The 19,334-nt window shown below is 41.6% G+C and overlaps 1 protein-coding gene across 3 annotated transcripts in view; it reads right to left on the bottom strand.

Moving 5' to 3' along the window:
• The window catches only part of foxp1b (forkhead box P1b), a 157,740-nt gene that overhangs the window by 62,059 nt on the left and 76,347 nt on the right, over positions 1-19,334 (bottom strand). For all 3 annotated transcript variants that reach the window (XM_062416034.1, XM_062416035.1, XM_062416036.1), the window contains exon 6: positions 17,811-17,981. In XM_062416034.1, the coding sequence (XP_062272018.1) occupies positions 17,811-17,969 (159 nt within the window). In that variant the 5' untranslated portion in view covers positions 17,970-17,981. The remainder of the gene's footprint in view (positions 1-17,810; positions 17,982-19,334) is intronic.

Here is a 19,334-nt window from a genome sequence, read left to right as displayed (position 1 = left end):
GATGTTGAATTTTCATTGATGACTGAACACTGCATATATACAATAAATCATCATCCTCCCCCCCTGTTTTTTTCCACACAGAGCTGCTTAGTGAATAAGAGTTAAACCCAAAGTAAAACGCAGGTGGCAGAAGTAGCCTAAACAACAAGCACTGCAGGAACCAAGGGCATGTGGGCTATAGAGCTGCTGGGGTGGTGGGCGGGAGGGGAATGACAGACTGCTGTTCAACTCCATTAGCTGCTATGTGAGAGGGGTGCATCTAGCAGCACACGACCTGTGAAGAATCTTAGATCTCACTCTATCTTGGAATGGGGATTGCCGCATTAATTCTAGGAAACTGTAATCTCTCAAGCAAATCAAATTACTCTCATTAAGCGCAAGAAGAAAACTGCCTCTGTAATAAGTATGTATAAAAAGTATTTATTACCAATAATCACCTCTTTAATATGAGCTAGCTTACAACGGCTTTTATTTTTGCTGATTAAGTTTAAAAATGGGGAAACAAGGAAGGGCACATGCTCACGGACGCATACACACACAATTTCAAACACACAAACACGCACACACACAGTAATACACAGCTCATGGAGTTTATGAGAGCGGTTGATACAGTGATTAAAGGGGAGGGTAGAGGGATACAGTGCTTGAGGGCCTTGGGAGAGGACGTGCCTCACCTAGTCATAAAAACACACCTCTGTCTTTAAGCCAGCACCAGAATCGCTCTCAGTGGGTTCACTTGGAGGTGAATCACTAAAGAATTTACATGCAAAGTAGCACATGTCATCACCCAGACTATGCGCTCGCACACATATCGTCGCGCTGTAACTTGGCATACACTCGCTGACCGCCACATATTTTGCACAGCTTCGTAAGGTTGACGGCCTGACCCCGGGGGTGGGGGGGGGGCTAGCGCTCTCAAATCGGCGCTATTTCTGAAATATACACACAGCTGCTGCGGACTTTCCCCCTCAATTTGCATAATTTGTGTATTTACAAGCCTAAAAACCATTCCACCAAACAGCCACAGTATGTTAATGTTATGGATGTGTGATTTTTAAACAGTAAATAAAGCAAAATAACTTTGCAGACATAACGACTCTGGTGGGAGGTGAAGTCTTTGCTCCTCTTCCAGGATATGACATCATTCCACAAAAGTACAAGCTGCCAAGTATAATTGCCTTACTGGTAAATGGAAGAGACACAGATTTTTCTCCCTGCCTGTTTGAGGCGAGCTTCTAGTATTTGAATCTTTATTCACACGACCAATTAATCACATCATACACAAGCTAAAAGACAAAAAAAAAAAAAAAAACACATCAGAATGGATGATGAAAAACGATTTCGCCTCTACAAAATCAATTAGGACTGGGGGTCAGTGGGTCATTCATTTACTGGTTCAGCATAATTACCTGTTTTTCTTCCCCTCATTTACTCCTTTATTCATGTGGGACACCAATGTCCCCGCGAACCAAACTAACACACTTCTTTTTTTTTTTTTTGTGCGATTATTCAAATTAAACATCGATTCCTGAGAGAAAATGTCCGTAAAAAACTACGATGTGCCGACGCTAATGTGCTCCAAAAACAAACTCTCCCTGAAGCCAAATGAGGGAATTCTATTAGATGTCAGCCTACATACTGTAAATTTCAATTTGTACTTGGCCAATCAGGTTATAAATAAAAAAAATACAGAATCGAATTACAAATCGCAATTTGATCTGATGGAATATGAATTTTGATGAAAATATGCTCAACTAAGCGTACCTATGCCTTCATAGGCATAGGTACGCTTAGTACCTATGCCTATAGGTACGAGTGCTTGGCAAAGAGGATAGGTTACAGCAGAACTGTTGCCCTGTGGCTACAAATCACTGCTGGTGTTTCTTTGACTGTCTATCAAAGAGTCTGCATCCACTCCTGTCTGTCCTGTCTGTTATGATTCATAGTGGTAGATGGGGGGGTCGAGATAGTGAGCGGGAGGATCATTGCTGACTGTAGATTTTCTTTCCCCTCTTTTGAAGAAAGCTGTAAAGACATTTATAAACTGAATCGCTCCTGTGTAAAGCGAAAAAGGTGTGGGTCTTTTAATAGACAGAAGCATTTATCATGTTTAACACATAAAAGCAGACTCAGTTAGTCCGCCTGCAGAATATCAAATTAACACTTTGTAAACATCCACCCATAAAGATAATTATTTTGATTGCGAGACTCTTGTGAGGCTTTTCTTTTTCCCCTCCTCAACATCTGGTTAAAATATGGGGCGAGCGCTGGCTTCCTGGCTCCAGCTCAGGTGGTTAAAATAGACTGCACACATGCACACATACACATAAATAGAGTGGTGGGTAACTTTTATTTTTTTTCCCCCTCTTCTGGTTTACTTTTTTTTTTTTTTTTTCATTTGGTGGCGAGTCAGCGAAAAAAGGCAAGAGCTGTGGCTCCCCACATCGCACCTGCCAGGAAGTGATCCTTTTCTCTCCAGCCAGAGAGGTTGCTGGGATATGCCAGGACATGCAGCTGTGGCGTGTGTTTAAAAGCTTGATGCTCCTACAGGCAGGGCATTGGTGAGGTACAGAGGCGCACATGGCAGTTTTTTTTTTTTCATTCATGAGTTATGCAGCCAGTAAAGACTTGGAATTACCTGCAGTCGTGATCCAAAGAAAATACGGCCGAGGCCAAAATGCTCAATTTAAGGAAGAATCATCACTTAACTTCAATGGTAAAAAAAAGGAACCATTTCAGAACCATTTTCCTCACATTGGTTTTGTTATATTTTCCTTATGTTCCTGGTCCTGTAGCGCTGTGGTTCTTAAACCTTTCACATCGAGGACCCATAAACTGACACAAATTAGACCACGGACCCCCATCTGGTAAGATTTTCGGTTTAAGATGTTTTATTACACAATGTGTATAAAACCCATGACCTAAATATTTATACAGTCTAACTTAGTGTTACTTAAAGATGGAATTATAGTGGAAGTAAATTATTCCTCTTTTTTGCCAGGGACCCCCCTGGAACCACTTCAACGACCCCTGGGGGTCCCTGGACCCCACTTTGAGAACCGCTGGTGTAGAGCAACACCAGATGGAGAAGAGCCTCAAGAGTGGAGCAGAGCACATGAGACTGTGATAATTGACCAAGATGCTGCTACCACTGAGTCCCCCTGTCCCCCTCACCTCCAAATCCCAGTGGCCCGGTTTTCAATTTAACACAGGACTTGACCAGATTTCACTCATTGCAAGGCTAAGGCACATCTTTGACACTTTTACATTAGAAGCACTGCTTTCTACTGATTAAAAAACCTTTCCCTCTCTTTCTCTCTCTCTCACTCCCGCTGTATGGTGAGAGTAATGTGAGAAGGGTGTCCATTTCCTGTCCCTCCTTTCCCTCCAAATCAACCACAAATAACTCACAGCCTCCTTGCGCCTATCTTGATTTCACTCCTGAAGATAAGGACACCATTTATTGTTTTCATTGAGCTCGAGTGCTAAGACAGAAAGCGACCAAATTACTCTCAGATCAAGATAAATACACCACAAAATCGCTAATTCAATCCGTCTTCGATGCCGGTGATGTTTTTTTTTGAAGTTAGGAAAAATATCAAAAAGATCACACTGTGAAACCGGAGTCTGGCTGCGCGATACCGGCAAGAGACCTCATCAAATTGAGAGGAAAAGCTAACTGTAACTCGAGTCTGAATTCCCTCTGGAGAAGCAGAGAGCTGGTACAATATGTCTATGTATTAAATGTGGAATGTGCTTTTGTTTGTATCCGATTGAAAAATGGACTGATAGAGGAATGGATGTGTCTCAGTTTGGGCTCTTGGACATTCATGACACACAAAAAAAAGAGAGCGTGCAATGAATTCACAGGATGTGTGGTGGAGTAGCGGCGCTGCCCCAGGTAGCGGTGGAGGGTAGTGAGGGGCTGAGGAGTGGAGAGTATTTACTGATGTGGTTATCTTGTCCTGTGACAGGCAGGATCACTCAATCAGCCTGGCGATGGCTGGGCTCAGGCAGGCATTACACGCACATCCCTATACTTCTGGGGGAGGAGGCGTCAGCCAAGCCAAATCTGATCAACAAATGCAGTTCCCCTGTGCCACAGCTATCTGAGATGAAGATGATATTATGTGGAAGTGAGCAAAGTGATGGAGACAGCACAAGAGGGGAGGGAGAGAGAGGAAGGGTGGGGTGGGGGCACAGAAAGACAGAGAAAGAGAGAGAGAGAGAGAAAAGGAGACAGACCTGAAGGTGGGACCTCCTTTAAGGCTCGGCTTTCTTAAAGGAGAAGTGTCTCTCTACTGGAAAGCGAGGCGATAACAAGCTGGTGTATTTTAATAAGAACCGTGCGCCTTGCAACACTCCCTTTACCAGATCAAAGAGGCAAGCATTTATATGCTGGAGACGCTCTCACATTAATTATCAAAAACTTGAATTAAAAAATAAAAACTTGTCTGTCCGGTAGAGTTACATACCAATTAAAAACACAATCCTGGCAGAGTCCGACTGACATTTCTAATGATTCCTTCTAAAAATTACTGACATGTACATGTTATTAAAAGGTTAGAGAAATTTGCATTTAGCAATGAGGAAAAGTAAATATAGTGTTGAGTGTGCAGATAAGAGCTCAGTAATTAGCAGTAGGCATTGCAGTGGTGGAAAACATTTGAAGAATAAACCTGGACTAGTTTGCTTCTTTCCCTGTTGCCCTACAGATATTTTACATTATTCAATCCAAAATACCATCTTTCTGATTCTAACTTTTCTTTTGCATGTTAATGTTTAATAAGAGCCCTTGGCTATCTATGGGCACAATTATTAGATATCCGCAGAGAGAAATTGAAAAATTAATCATACTCTCAATTTTGTACTTCTCTGATCCATTGGAAATGGCTCTAAGAGCTGTGGCTTCTCCCCTGTCACCGGCTCCATCTAAACACAATCAATCTGTTGCCAGAGACGGGTTGCTTGTACAAGGAAGACAATTGCATCAATACAGTAATTAACTGATTATTCATATGTTGGCACTTGTCCTGATGCATCAAAACACTGATAAGCCTGTTGCAAACACTGATGATAACAGAAATGTTTCTCTCCGGCGTGACATAGGAATATATGTGTCTAATTACCAAAAAATATGATGCCAACTGGTAATAGGACGTTGTGTGAAATAAGTGCAGGCAGTGGATAAATGTACCTCTCTCTTGGCCTTAAGCATATGTGCTGCTACAGGGCATATTACCACGCTAACACACTTAAATTACACATAGTGACACAGTAGGATGCACAACTACTGACAACACATACAAAATTGCTTACACTAGGTGTCTTATACAGTTATACGTCCACACAACTAAATTAACCATGCGTAGGCCCTGTAGGTTTTCAATAATCCTTGTTTTGGCCCCTGCCATTACTCTATATGCAGTCTATGCTAATATAACGTAGCGAGTATAAAATATGCTAATGTGCAGACAAAACCGCATTAACTTCCAGTTGACAGAGGGATTTATTCACACGCTATCAAGTTTCTGAGTGGCAATTTTAGTTTTTGAAATACATAATCAGGTTTTATGTAGAATAATGGTTAACCGAAATTTCAGTGCTGCTTAAATACTGTTGTGAAAGATTGATTTTGAGCTTGAGTACCTTTGAAATATTTACAAAGTTGAATAATATGCAACTTTTTTTGGTTTAGAGTGATTCCTAAAAGCACTGCCACTGATATGATAGTAAGCATTTAGGGAGAGGGTCGCCTTACAGCTAAATCATCCATCCTGTCCTTTAGTGGGTGGTTGTTATGAGTTAAAAATGATAATTTACTAATGAGACAAATGTATAACTGAAGCTGTACTCGTCACATGTGTGAGGAACACTTGCAATAACTAACATAGATTATCTTCCTAAATATATATATAATAGTGCAAAATGTGTCTGATTTTATAGTTTTTATACAGTAGCATTAGGAAGCCTACTGTGGCCAAATTAATTTAGGATAATAGACATGCAAATCATTTATACAATTGGGTGTCATAACATTTATAACTCAATTCAAGCAAAAGTTTCACCTACATTGTTTCTAGAGAACAGACAGGCCATCTGCAAGCACTACATGAATATACACTGAGCGTACACTGTTAGCACTTGATACTGAAAGCACTGATAACTCAGTACTGATTATTATGAAGTATGTAGGCAGTCTGTTTTTTGACATTGGACAGTAGCAGTGAAATCAAAGTCAAATAGCTGACTAATACTGCAGTAACATCAAACAGTTGACCACATCTTGGACTAAATCCCAGTCCACCTAAACCCGCTTGATAAATTGTTGCCAGAAGTGAAATGTATAACTAACACATCGGAACACGTGTTGCTGCCGCACTGTCCAAACTCGAGCTTGTGTTTGGTTTTGTTTCCCACTCTATCAAAGTATATTACATTAAATTTAGCGCTGCCATCTGAGAGACATTACTCGTATTTTGTGTGTCTGTGATGGATCTTGTGTGCTCTCCATCAGCCTCCCAGTACACTCTTGTTGGACTTACTCATTTTCCCCCTTCCATGCTTCAAACCCACCCCCCCCCCCACCCCCCCACCCCCCGCCAACCAACCTCATCCCACCCACATACATACATATACGCACAACCCCCGGCCTGAATGCCCTCCTCCCTAAACAACTCTTTCTCTAACATCTGCCCAGAAGCAGCACTGCTGCCTTTTGTCCACTCACTGTCTCCTAAGGCATGTCATCCAGCTCTAATCAAGCAGAAAATGGTCATAAATATTTCTTTCTGCTAGATTTCACATTCACATTTCACGCAGGGACATGATATTTTCCCCCCTACCTCCAGGGAGTACCTAATGCAAAAAACAGTTACTTATATTCAAGGCTCATGTTCCTTCAGTCAAATGCAGAACATATTCCCCCATTTGCACGGTGAAAAAAACACAAGAAAAAGAGGGGGAGAAAAGGAGAAGAGAGGAGGGGGTAGACATAAAGGACTGTCTTATTTTCTGTGCCATTTGCCGGCTAGTACTTTCACAGCCATCCCATTACATCATGTCAAAGATTGTAAACAAGCAAATAACAACAGCGCATCAGAGACCACAGCGAGGGAGCAGCACACATTGTCCTGCTCCGGAGGTCTCTCTGCCGCCAGCTGAGGAGGGGAAAAACATTTGTTTTTATTGTCCATTTAAATAATATATATATATCTTTGTACAGAGGAGAGAGAAAAAAAAAGGTTGCAGGAGGATTTATATGACCCATTGTCTCTGGCCTGGCTAAGTATTTATGGCACATGTCATTCACAGGATGCGGGAGGTGCCATCACTATTATTTATGACGAGACATCCCATCATGGCATATCATTCTCTAAATGGTATACAGCTATTCACCAGTGAATACCGACCTGTGCCATTTTTCTCTCAAATAGAGGCCATGTCACTGCTGAACGTGGGGGGTGGGGGTGGAGGGGGGGAGGGGTGTTATTAATCACTGATACATACTTTGATGGGTGAATACATGTCAAACAATCAAATTTACTCTAAGAGACCTATACATGGTGTAGCTGTCCGTGCATATTTACTTCAATGAAGGCTCATTTGATCGTCGTCATCGGTCATTTATCATATTCCACCTCATGTGCCAAAAACAGAGCTGTCTCTTTTTTTCTTCTGTGTCATAGGAAAAATGGACCTACACTGTACACTTGTGTTTGTTTTACACATAGCTGAAATTCTAACACTATTTTAACACTGTCGCACTAGCTTTACGTCAGTAGTAAATGATTTTGTAGTGTCCTATAATATTTGTCTGATCCAATTGTTGCCAATGACATCTCAACAAAAGGTGCATATCTCATAGGTTGCTTTACAATACAGTTCAGAAGGGCCAAGGGAAGCCAAACAAGCAAAAGATCTGTCAAAGCCCATGATGTATTTTACATATATGGCTCATTTCCAGCTCAATATAGCAAAACTGTACAGAATCATGAAGTTAAATATACTGTATAGTTTTATACTGTATCTAGATGTTTTAAGTGAATATCATTCCTTTTGACAGCAGGAAATAATACTTTATTGACCACCCACGTCGAGAATTGCTGTAGGTCCCTCTGTCAGTTTATTTAAAGTTACACTACAAATCTTAAAGCTCAGTTTCATTTGTTCCAGGCAGATTATTGTTTGTTTCTTTTCCTCTACATAAACACACTGGTGTTAATACTGCTTTTCATTTTCCCTGACATGGTTTTAATCACAATAACATAAATGAAAATACAGCAGGACTAGGATCGGTCGGTAAAAACAGATCTCTCTGCTCTCTTGTCTTTTCAAGCCGCCTCTCATCCCTGTTTCACCCTATCATTCATATCACCTGTTTAAATCTAGTCTTTAAATTTAAGTCATTTTCGAATTGAGACAGAGCGGTCAGACGTGTCTCAGGTTGCTCTAAGGAGCAATATCTGCAGGCTGTATGCTAACAAATGACAGCAGGTGGCAAACAGGCATTTTGCTACCATCACCTGGCTCCCCTCAGAACCACAGCACTCTCTTCCCCCTTCTCTGTCACCCAGCCTGCCTGGCCAGAGCTTGCAGGCTGATGCTGAGGATGAACACTGATGTCTATTACCCACATTGTGCCAAGACATTATGAATAAGATATAAAAGCCAGGCTCGCTACAGGATTTTCACATTAGCCTGGCTGTGTAGGTGACGCCCTCTATGCATACATGTATACAAGCAAGTGCACATGCTTGCGTGAGTCATAAATGCACATGCACACACCTTTACCCAAACACACACACGCATGCGCACACACAACACACACACATCAACAGAGTCAGGCATTTCTACCTTTGTCGTTCCTCACATGTGCACCCAAAAGATGCCTTAATCTGCAACCAGGATGAGGGCTTATTGAAACAAATAAGTGTTTTAAGAGGAGACGGTCCCGGTTTCAATTTCAATAGCTCATTTAACCCTTATCTGCCCAAATCCTTAGGGTCCATTCTATGTTAATTGGATCTACATTGCACTAGCATTGGGGGTGTTAACAAGCACAGCCTATGAATATTAATTACCCTGAAGTTTTCTGCACAGGAAAGACTTCACTGATACATATTAATTCTATGAAGTTTTTAAAGTAGTGTTCTCATTAAAAATGAATAGGCCCTGCGCTTGAATGTTTTCCCAAGAGGAATTGTGCATCCTTAAGTCTACCCCTAATAAATTGGGTCAAATAGGCTATCCTTTAAAGAATAGCTTCTTTCCTAAAATGGCATTATTATTCAACCAAATGTAAACATTCCGATCGGGTGAAGAAAGGATTTTGTTGAAACAGTGTTTTGACAATGGCTATTAAAGCCAGTCATGTCTGAGCGTGTACTTTCCCAACAACTGTCTCCTGAGGCCCTGTTAAAACGGTTACTTATTTACAACGCTAAACACACAAGTTGTTCAGCTAAACAGCACAAAATTACTCTCTGTGTGCCTGTGTGTGCATAAGTGAGGATTTGTGCGTGGAGTCTTGATGTGGAGCGTTCAGGAGCACAGTTGTTGGCACTACTTTAAATAAAACATTGAGGATGCATTAGTCCTCCGGCTAGTCGAGGCCTCTCTCTGAGCTATTTAATACTGAACTGACGCAGACATGTTTCCCTCTGTCTGCCTCCAGCCAGCTGCTTGAGACACCTGCTCAAAGTTTAGAGTTGCCCACTTCAGCACAAACCATGGTCATCAAAGACCATCCGGGCGCCACACAATGAGAGCCACTTCACTCTTCCTAATGATACCAGCATACATTCGCATCATTCACATGGGAGGCATTTGTACGCACGTCCTTGAGAGGCTTCCTCGTGCACACATTCTCTAGAGGGATATACGCTATATGAAGCTTTATAGAACAGAGGATGTACTATTACACACACACAGACACACACATTAAACCAGGTTAAGACAGGAAATCAGGTGAATGTTATATCCACTGCAACAGTTTAATTATTCTAAAAACCTGGTTAAAAAGCAGTTGGTCAGTAGTCAGAACCACCACATGTATTTCAAATATTTTTGAGTGAATATATTATATCTAGAATCTGCTCAGTGGTGTGATGCTGGAGCTTTAAGAGGTTTGTTTGTTTAGTTGGAGCATTTGGGATTGATGGTTCAGTGAGTGGACAGGCTCAGCAGTGAGTGAGCACGTTTTTTTTTCACACTGTGCCCATATGCTTGATTTTTTTTTTTTTTTTTTTTTACAAACAGCCTTAGGCTTAGCTGTCCTGGGATAACGCCATGGAAATATGTGCTCTGAACCCTTATGAAAGCTCGTTACGGATTGGCCAAAGGATCAGAAATCTGGACCTACAGGTGTTATTTACTTGTATCTAATGTTGTCAAAGACTTTGCAGCATAAAACTGTAACATGACAGTTTGAATGCAGCAGTGCAGGAATTATGTTAGGTTTGAGTTAATAAGTAACATTTATGAGCTATGATAAAATGTTTGTTCAGACAGAGATAATTCAAAGACAACAAACTCAATGAACTGGCTGCACTGAAGCACAACTAGATGTTGGCTGTAATGCAAAGTAGTTTTTTGTTTGCGACCAAAAAAGGAGGAAAGTATTTAAGAGTTTCTTTTATTGGTTTGACGTTTCTGTATTGACGTAAATCTTTACAAACAACTCTTAGACTACCAACAACAGGGAATTCATATGACCTGAGTTTCCAGATTTATCTGCTTAGTTGTGGTCATAAAGGGCCAGTGTGTAAGATTTAGTAACATTTAGAGGTAAGGTTGCAGACCACCACCTTCCAAGCACACAGGAGAACCTACAGTGGCCATTAAACTCTCGAAACATGCGGGAGGCCCTCTATAGAGCCACTGTTCTGTTTGTACATTCTGGGCTACTGTAGAAACATGGCAGTTCAACATGGCAGCATCTGTGTACAAAGGGCTCATTCTGAGTTAATGAAAACACAATTTTTATACACTAATTAAAACATACTTATGAATATTATATTCCATTTCAGCTAGATGCCACTAAATTCTACACACTGCACCTTTAAATCCTTAAAGGAGACCTATTATGCTTTTCCTTATTTTGAGCCAAATAGATAATTGTCAGATGTTCATGTTAAAAAGGCCAATGTGTCAAATGATGAGGTAAATGTATGTAGGAGTAATCCCTGTGAGCAAAAAACGCTGGCTGGTCTGAATGCTCAGTTTTCAATATTTCACCCACAGCTGACCTCGTCTCATGACGCATTTCTTTGTAAGATCATCAGCTCCATGCATACGGCACCAGTTGATAGGACTCTACTCTGCTAACATTATAGCATTTTTCCATTGTTTTTGGGGTAGTCACGCCAAGCCATGACTCAATCAGGGAATTGGAAGTGTTTTTCCATTACACAGCAGGGCAAAGTAAAATAAGTAGTTAACCTGATGGAGGTGTGCTGGTCATGTGCAGCGCTTCATCAAATGTCAAAATCAAATCATTATTACTGTGGCTGTTTCTGCTTGTACTAAACAAAGAGCTCCAAATAACTCCACATGTTGTTTTGACCATTTTTTTAGCGCCACTAGCCAAGCTCCGCCAATTCAGTGAAGGACATGTTTAACTTCCTGTAAATTCTTCACAATAAAAGTCTTTTTATTTAGTCATTATAAAGCGTATAAATTGAAGTAGTGAAGCAGGAAATGTTGGGGTTTTTATCAGCAGTAACTTAACACAACTGATACATGCCGCCACTCTGCAAGCTTCTTGAAAGCTGGCCAATTAGAACACACTGGGGGTCTTAAAGGGACAGGAGCTTAAACTGACTGTTAAGAGACAGAAGCTGAACTGAGGGGGCTGTTTAAAGGGCCAGTATATGATAAATAAGAGTTATTTGAACTGTGTATCAGGAAAAATACTCTAGTGGAGTAAAAAAAAAAAAAAAAAAATATATATATATATATATATATATATATATATATATATATATATATATAAAGCTGGAAATGAGCATAATATGTTTGATTAATATTATTTTTTTTATTTTTATAATTACACTGTCTTACCTAATCAACCAAAGTCCATATCTGATTTGGTGTGGTCATAAAGAGTGTAAATTAAATCTTTACGGAAATTTAACTACTGACAATAGCTCCATCAAACCCATTTGATCTTATGTATATAAAGTAAATAAAGAAAGATTTTAATTCCCAACAGCAGCAACCATCACGTTACCGTACAACGCCTGTAATAATCCCATCCCTGAAACGCACACTTTCTGTTTCTCTTCTTTTGTGCTGGGAAGAGACAGGAGATACAATGAGAGATGATTGAGTGAGCGTGAATGTGCATGTGTGTGTTCCCGTGTGTGTCCATTCTGATTACCACAATGTCAAACAACTCCTGGGATCCCCTCCTGTCGCCCACATAAGCAGGGTGTGTAAAAAAAAAAAAAAAGGAAGTGGGCCCGAGCAACAGTCAACTATTTTAAACTCTGGCTTCGGCACACATGCAACCTGCGCCTCATCTCTTCCCAGTCGGGAGAGCGGCGGCTGGAGGTAGACTCAACAAAATGGATGAGTTCATAGTTTAGCTGTCTTGGAAGGCATCCATAAGACAAAGGAGAGGTGCTGGGTGGTTTACCTCCCAAAAAACCTGACTAACAAAACCTAGGTGACGAACGGATTTGAAAAGTTGCACCTAGACTAAACAGATTTTTTCTTCTGATAATAAAAACAAAAGGATGCATGCAACTGTGTTAAATAAAGAATACAATTCGAGTGAGAGCAGCTTAACCCTGAGCAAAAATAGTCTTGATGTTTTCAAAGACACAAGCTGTGTTTTTTTATCCCCCTTTCATAATTATTTCCCCCTTTTTTTTTCAACATAGCGGCACATCACTGTTCCAATTTTCACCTCCATCTGTGTGATTATTAATCAGATCACACATCAATTGCCAGAACCAGCAAAGAAATTCAGCCTGTAATAAAACTGTCATGTGCTGTGGTATAAAGACAGATGTTGCCAGTTGTGTGATAACATAATTAAACTGTTCTGTGAGGGATTCCATAAAATTATTCAAATTGGACGAGCACTATCATTTTACCAATAAAGCAATTTAGGGCAATATGCAGTGTCATAACACTGTCTGTCTCCGCCAGATTTTCCAATAAGTTGGAGCCTGTGCTTGGCCTCCTGTGACAATATGAACAGTATACATAAAGATACTTGAGAGCTCCTAGAGATGGAAGAGGATGCACACAGCATCACCGTGGGGAAACACACATCCTTTGAGAGTGATCCGCTCTGTGGATACAAACTTGTGGTTTTTGCATGTACATGTGCTGTATGGGGTAAAGGATTCAGAGATGAGGAGTCTCAGAAAGGAAGCACACATTCAGTAGGATAATGCAACGCAGCTATTGGTCAGAAAGCACCCAGAGCAAAGAAGCCTTAATCACACATGTCAAATATTCAGCGCTGCAATGCACAGATATAGAATTCTGCAGTAAAGCAAATACAGAAGATACCAGCAGGAATATTTAAATCAAAAGTGCGTCGATAAGGCTGCTTCTTGTGAAACGCCATCACAGGGTATGTATTTCAATCCAGGCATTACCACTCTCTCCCTCTTCCCCTCAGCTCTGCAGCAGAGTACATGCGATTTGTGAGATCTGAGGCAGCGAATGCCTCTCTGGCCTCATATCTGAACTGATGTTGTTAACTCTCTCCGTCTGATCATTAGCCCGTGATGCCAACTGGACGCCAAAAACCAGCGGGCCCTACACAGCCAGGTCTAGCCTGCGGACCTCTATTCTATCTGAGCGTGTTTGTATGTGTAATATGCATCTGTGTGTGCGCTTGCGTGTGTGTGTACCTCTCTGAGTGTACTGCAATAGCAAGGCTTATCATCTAGCACTTCCCCCTGAAGCTTGGCAGGACAGAGCTCGGTGACAGTGGCTAAGACGTGCATTTCCACCTTCTCAAGCATCCACAAGGGACCGTGTAAGCCTTGCATTATGCAAACAGGAAACCTGTGCCTGCTCAGCTCTTTCTGTGGCCACTGTTATGCGTGTCACTCTCTCCTCTCTGTATACACGCAACATTATGGACACTTCAGCCACGCAGGGAGGAAGAAGAAAAAGAAGAAAAAATCTCATAATTGGCCGGGCTTATCTTAAGATATGCAACAACGCTTTGTTTGACAAAGCAAGCCGCGTGGATATGCGTGCAATAAAAGAAAAGCAATTATTCATCCCCAGCCTTATTTCTTCTTTTATGATATTGTTGGGGGTATGCTTGTACAGTATCGCTGTGAGGAAGAGACAAGCTGATACTTTAGAAATAGCTCTAACTTGATTTAAAAGGCTCTTCTAAAAGACAGGATATTAATATTTAATGGTCTACAGTTGTATCAGTTGATCCACACGGTTAAAACATGCGAGATGTTATAAATACATTACAGGAACTGACCGCACATCACAGGAAATATATGTGAGGTCCTGAAAGACGGCAGGCCCCAAAATCTGACACAAACTCCCAAACACCCTTACGGTTATGGGCTTGTTTACTTGACTACCACAGCTGTAGATGCAGGCCTCGACACAACACAACTTCCTGTTGCGACAAAAGAAAAAAAAACATTTAAATCAGAAATCACAAAACAGGTTATTGCACAAGCATGAGTCTTTCATACTATTGTTTTTGTTTTATTTTATCTCCTATTGTATCTTCACTTCCTCATGAGGACGGCGTTAAAACCACAGCTTCTGCAATGCAAACAAATAGCACAGACACAATAAACATATTCAGATTCGGGGGGGGGGGGCCCATACAGTCTGTGTTATGGAAAAATAAAAGTGTAAAGATGCTCATATATTATACACGAGCAGCTGCAAACAAACTGAAACTATGTGAAAAAAGAGAGAGGCACAGTGAGAGAAAAAAAAAGAAAAAAGAAATGATAGCACACCCGACCGTTTAACCATTACAACACAAGACAACACCTTTAGTTCCTCAAAAAGTGAAGTCTGCTGCATTTCCACAGAATCTTCGAAAGAAAAGGAAGCTTCTTTTTTTTTTCTTTTTCTCCACCTCCTCACTTCTTAACAAACAGTATTTGACTTACTAATAAAGATGCTTAAATCAAGCTTATGGTCCACTTCCCCCAAATCTGACTAGTCTACAAGATGAATTCCCCTGTCAGAATCAAGATGATCAAACAGATTACAATTATTTCATCCCCCATCTTTATTAATGAGGACTGTCTTTCATAGTTATGTCCCCTAATAAGAATAAATGATATGCCACTGCCAGGTTTGTTGTTCCTGCTCACTCAGGGGGACTCTCAAGACATTTGCACTTTAAGTCTGAGAAAGATTTTCGATTGATTTTCGCATCACCTCTAAAGGGGGTAATAGCATCTTGGATGTGTTGTGAAGAACAAAGAATACAAAAAAAAAAGGGAAAAAAGAAAAAGGAACAGAAAGCTTCAGTGTGTCAGTTAGCCGTGTATTAGCGCAAACCGCAAATAAAACTTAAAAGAAAAGACTGTGAAATGCCACAAAAGTAAAAAGTTATCAAGTAATTGAGCGGAGATCGTAATGCCCTGGGGACAATTAACATGGTTCATGGTGCATGAGTGAAAATCCCGGGTTAGTCTAATGGGAAAATAAAAAAAAGAGTGCCTGTCTGCCTTCCCAGTAACACTACCCTGGTAAGTAGCCTATCAAAGCCCAGTGTCAGGAGCTGAGAGTGAGACATCTCGTCCTCCGTCCCCAGCCATGCGCCATTTATCACACACAACAATTAATACGCCTTCCTCTTTTCAACTCTAACCGCAGGCCACAGAAATTAACCACTGGATTTGTTCAAAAGGCGTAAAGCAGGAAAAGTGCCGGGTATTTACCATTGTGGAAAGCAAAGGGCAGAAAATGCGAGCTGTAATACACTGATTCGGGAAAAGAAAAGAGAGAGTTTTGCTCTTTTTTCCCCCCCTTCCTTCAAATGCCAGGGCAGATCCTGGAGAGTAATACTTCTTTCTGGATGACTAGAAAACGGGGGACCCATGGTTGGACGACTGGATCTATTCTAGCGAGGGAGGCTTTATTTCCATCCCTTCATGGTGTCAAGTGCACATCCATGACACTTTTTTCTCTTTCTCGTTCTCTTTCATTCTCTCTCTCTCCCTCTCCCCTGCCTCACATTCATCAAAGTTGTAACCCTGTTGTCTTTGCAGAGCGAATCAGAATGTGCCCCTGGCAAAGAATGAAGGAAAAGTCAACAGGAATTAAGTTTCAGTGCAACTGTTTACTCAACTGTGGCCTGCAGTTATTGAAATTTTATCCATGGTTTTGTGTGACTACTGCAGTAATGAATTCAGTATGGCTGTGATTTTCTCACTGACGACATGCTCATTTTGAGCTGGAAAAATGGGTGGGAGGTGGGGTCTGAGACTGGGGTCTGGAGCTGGGGGAGTAGGGATAAAGAGTAAATCTGGAGAGGCCTAAAAGCCTAACACTGAGACTGAGGAGCAGGATGCACACTGACTGACACACCCTTTCTGCTTCATGATACGCCAACACTTTTTCATGGTTTTTTCCCAAATACTGTCCCACTTAATACCCTGAAAAATTAGATAAAGTACTGCAACTTGTTCCAAAGCACACACCATGTACTTCTACACTGATGACATATAATACATCACATGGCTCGTATGTTTGCCCCTTTCCCACATCTACAAATACACACAAATGATACAACAGGGGTCAATCATTTGAAAATATGTCTAATATTAATGAGTTAGGAGGTTATATGTCTATGTAAGTGGTGTATAAATAAATAGCAGTCTTTTTTTTTGGATCATGATGACACATTGTTCATAACTCATGTTGTCAAAAATGAGATATGAATGAATTAGCTGGTTAAAATCAGGTTTTCACAGTGTCACAATATCATATAATCACAATGTCACGATGATTCTGCTGAAAGATGATGAATGATAACGCCGCGTTATTGCTCGTTTCTATACGTTTCAGTGTTATATCACCCCTATGCTCCGTGTTGCGGCGTTGTTGCTCTGCCTGTACAAATGCTGATGGATGTGCTGTGACAACAGACGGAGGCACGCGGCCTGCGCATCATCACCAAACAGCTCTCCTGACAACAAACCCTAGTCATCCCGTCGGATAGACCGAGATAGCAGAAGACACACTGATCTTTTCAATGTTGTTTCCTTAAACGCGCTGTCGTGTGCCACACATAACACTGACACTAACAGAAAGAGCTTGTCTGTTTGCCTCAAGTCGGAGACGGCGGAAAAAATTGTTTTGGGCTCGGCTGAACGTCGGCGGCCCGCGCGTCTCTGCCTATACCTCATTGGTCAACGCGGCGGGAGTGTGGCATTAGTTGTGAGTGTGAGGCATGTTTACAATGAGCCAGGGGACAACGCTGTCATCCTGTTGGGAGGTCACGGTTTCTTAACTGTCTACAAAATCCTGTGGCACCTACACACTTAAAATATGTCAGAACACCGTGATGAATATTTTACCGAAATGCAGATGCTGCATGCTACGATAAACACAACCAAACACAATCACACAGAGAGAGAGCACTTCCCCTTCTTTAAATATTCAAAAAGCACCTCAATATACATAAATAATAATAATAATGTGTTTATGTACTAGATGTACTTTGAGGTGGTATTAAATATTAAGGGGGCACTCTAAGAGGGGGATTGGGCCTGTTGTTGACATGGATTAATAAAGGTGAAGACAGGTGTGAAAGGGGGGTGGGGGGGTGGGGGGGAGTCTACCTGGTGCTGCTGGAGATGCAGGAGGTCGGCAGCGGTCACCTCCATCGACGGTGTGGCGCTCTTGGGTCGTCCTTCCCTGGACCCGCCCTCCACACTCGCACCTCCATTTTGATTGGCTGGTCCGTTGCTTGTCGCCTCCGTCCCAGATTCTTGCATCATGACTTAAAAAACCTGAGAGAAGACACAGAGAGAGAAAGGGGAGAAAACAGGGACAGAGAAGAGACAGAGAGAGACGGGGTGAAACAGCTGTTAAAACAGACAGCAATGAGGTCGCATTTCAACTCGGGGCCAAACTATAAACATCTGTCATATCCTTCCCACACAATTTCACTTTTATTGCAGGTTTCCCTGTTGGTTTGTGCTTCCTTGTGTCCTTGTTTGTTTGCTTGTAGCACATGCAATGAGGCGAACACACACGCACACACTCTCACAGACTGCTTTTCCACAGACTAATGAACTACTCCTTTGTTTTGTCTTTTTTCCGGCGCAGATCCTTTGCAGATGACATGTCCGTACTGGGCCGGAGAAAACCGGGAACAGGTTTTTGTTTGTGTTCTCCATTATGGGGGTGTACGTGATGGTGCGGTGGGGAGGGGGGTCGGGGTCCGGCGCACATCGGAGAGAGAGGAACCCAACCTGAGTTGAGTGAGAGCAGAGGAGCCCAAGAAAACACTGGACCTCCAAAACAAAACACTTTCTATGGAAATGGATATATTTACTTGCATGGCTCCCAGAAGAACCACGGCTGAATGGCTTTTTAATGGGAAACAGGGCGACTGTGTGAGGCCTGCCAAAGGATCTCCATGAGAAACATCCAATCTGAGGCCAAGCGAAAACAGTCAAATCCTTCAGGGGTGCTCAATTAACACCAAAATACTGGTCTGAATATAAATAAACCCCATTGAGTTGTTGGGGGGGGGAAATGTTGTCTTTCATAACTTAAATTAACTCAAAAGAATAACATACAAATACTGACAGTATGTATCATTGCCTGTTTTTTTTTCGCTTTATGTACAAATATGACAATACCAATCAGTGTAAAATATGAAGACAGCTACAGTATTTGCTTACATTTGACGTCCTCTGTTCTGCATTTGGATACACAAAAGCCAGACAGACATGTTGTTTCCCCCCCACACACACACCACCCTTCTGTCTCTCTGGGGATGAGTGCCAGTGACACTTGTGCATATCTCTGCCTGTATTCCTCAAATCAGTGGAATGATTTACAGCTATTGTGCGCTGGTCACAGGCCTCACTGGCGCAGCGCGTCTAGCCTCCCAATTCCATGGCGGTTAATGAAGCTGACCAAGTCAGGCAGAAGCGAATTAACTTGCCTGATTAATTATTTATATGAAGCAGAATAAATGCCTTTAAAACACAGGGCCTCATCATGAAAGAAGGTGAAAATGGAACTAAATGCAGATTTATGGTGTTGCGTTTAAGGCGTGTAATAGGAAGGCCAATGAGAGTTAATATGTGCTCAACTGCATGGGCACAGAGTCTCTGGAGACGCAGATCTAA

Source organism: Scomber scombrus, chromosome 3, assembly GCF_963691925.1.
Source record: "Scomber scombrus chromosome 3, fScoSco1.1, whole genome shotgun sequence".
NCBI lineage: Eukaryota > Metazoa > Chordata > Actinopteri > Scombriformes > Scombridae > Scomber > Scomber scombrus.
The sequence above is the reverse complement of the archived record's forward strand: the minus strand, read 5'-3'. Positions and strand labels throughout refer to the sequence as shown.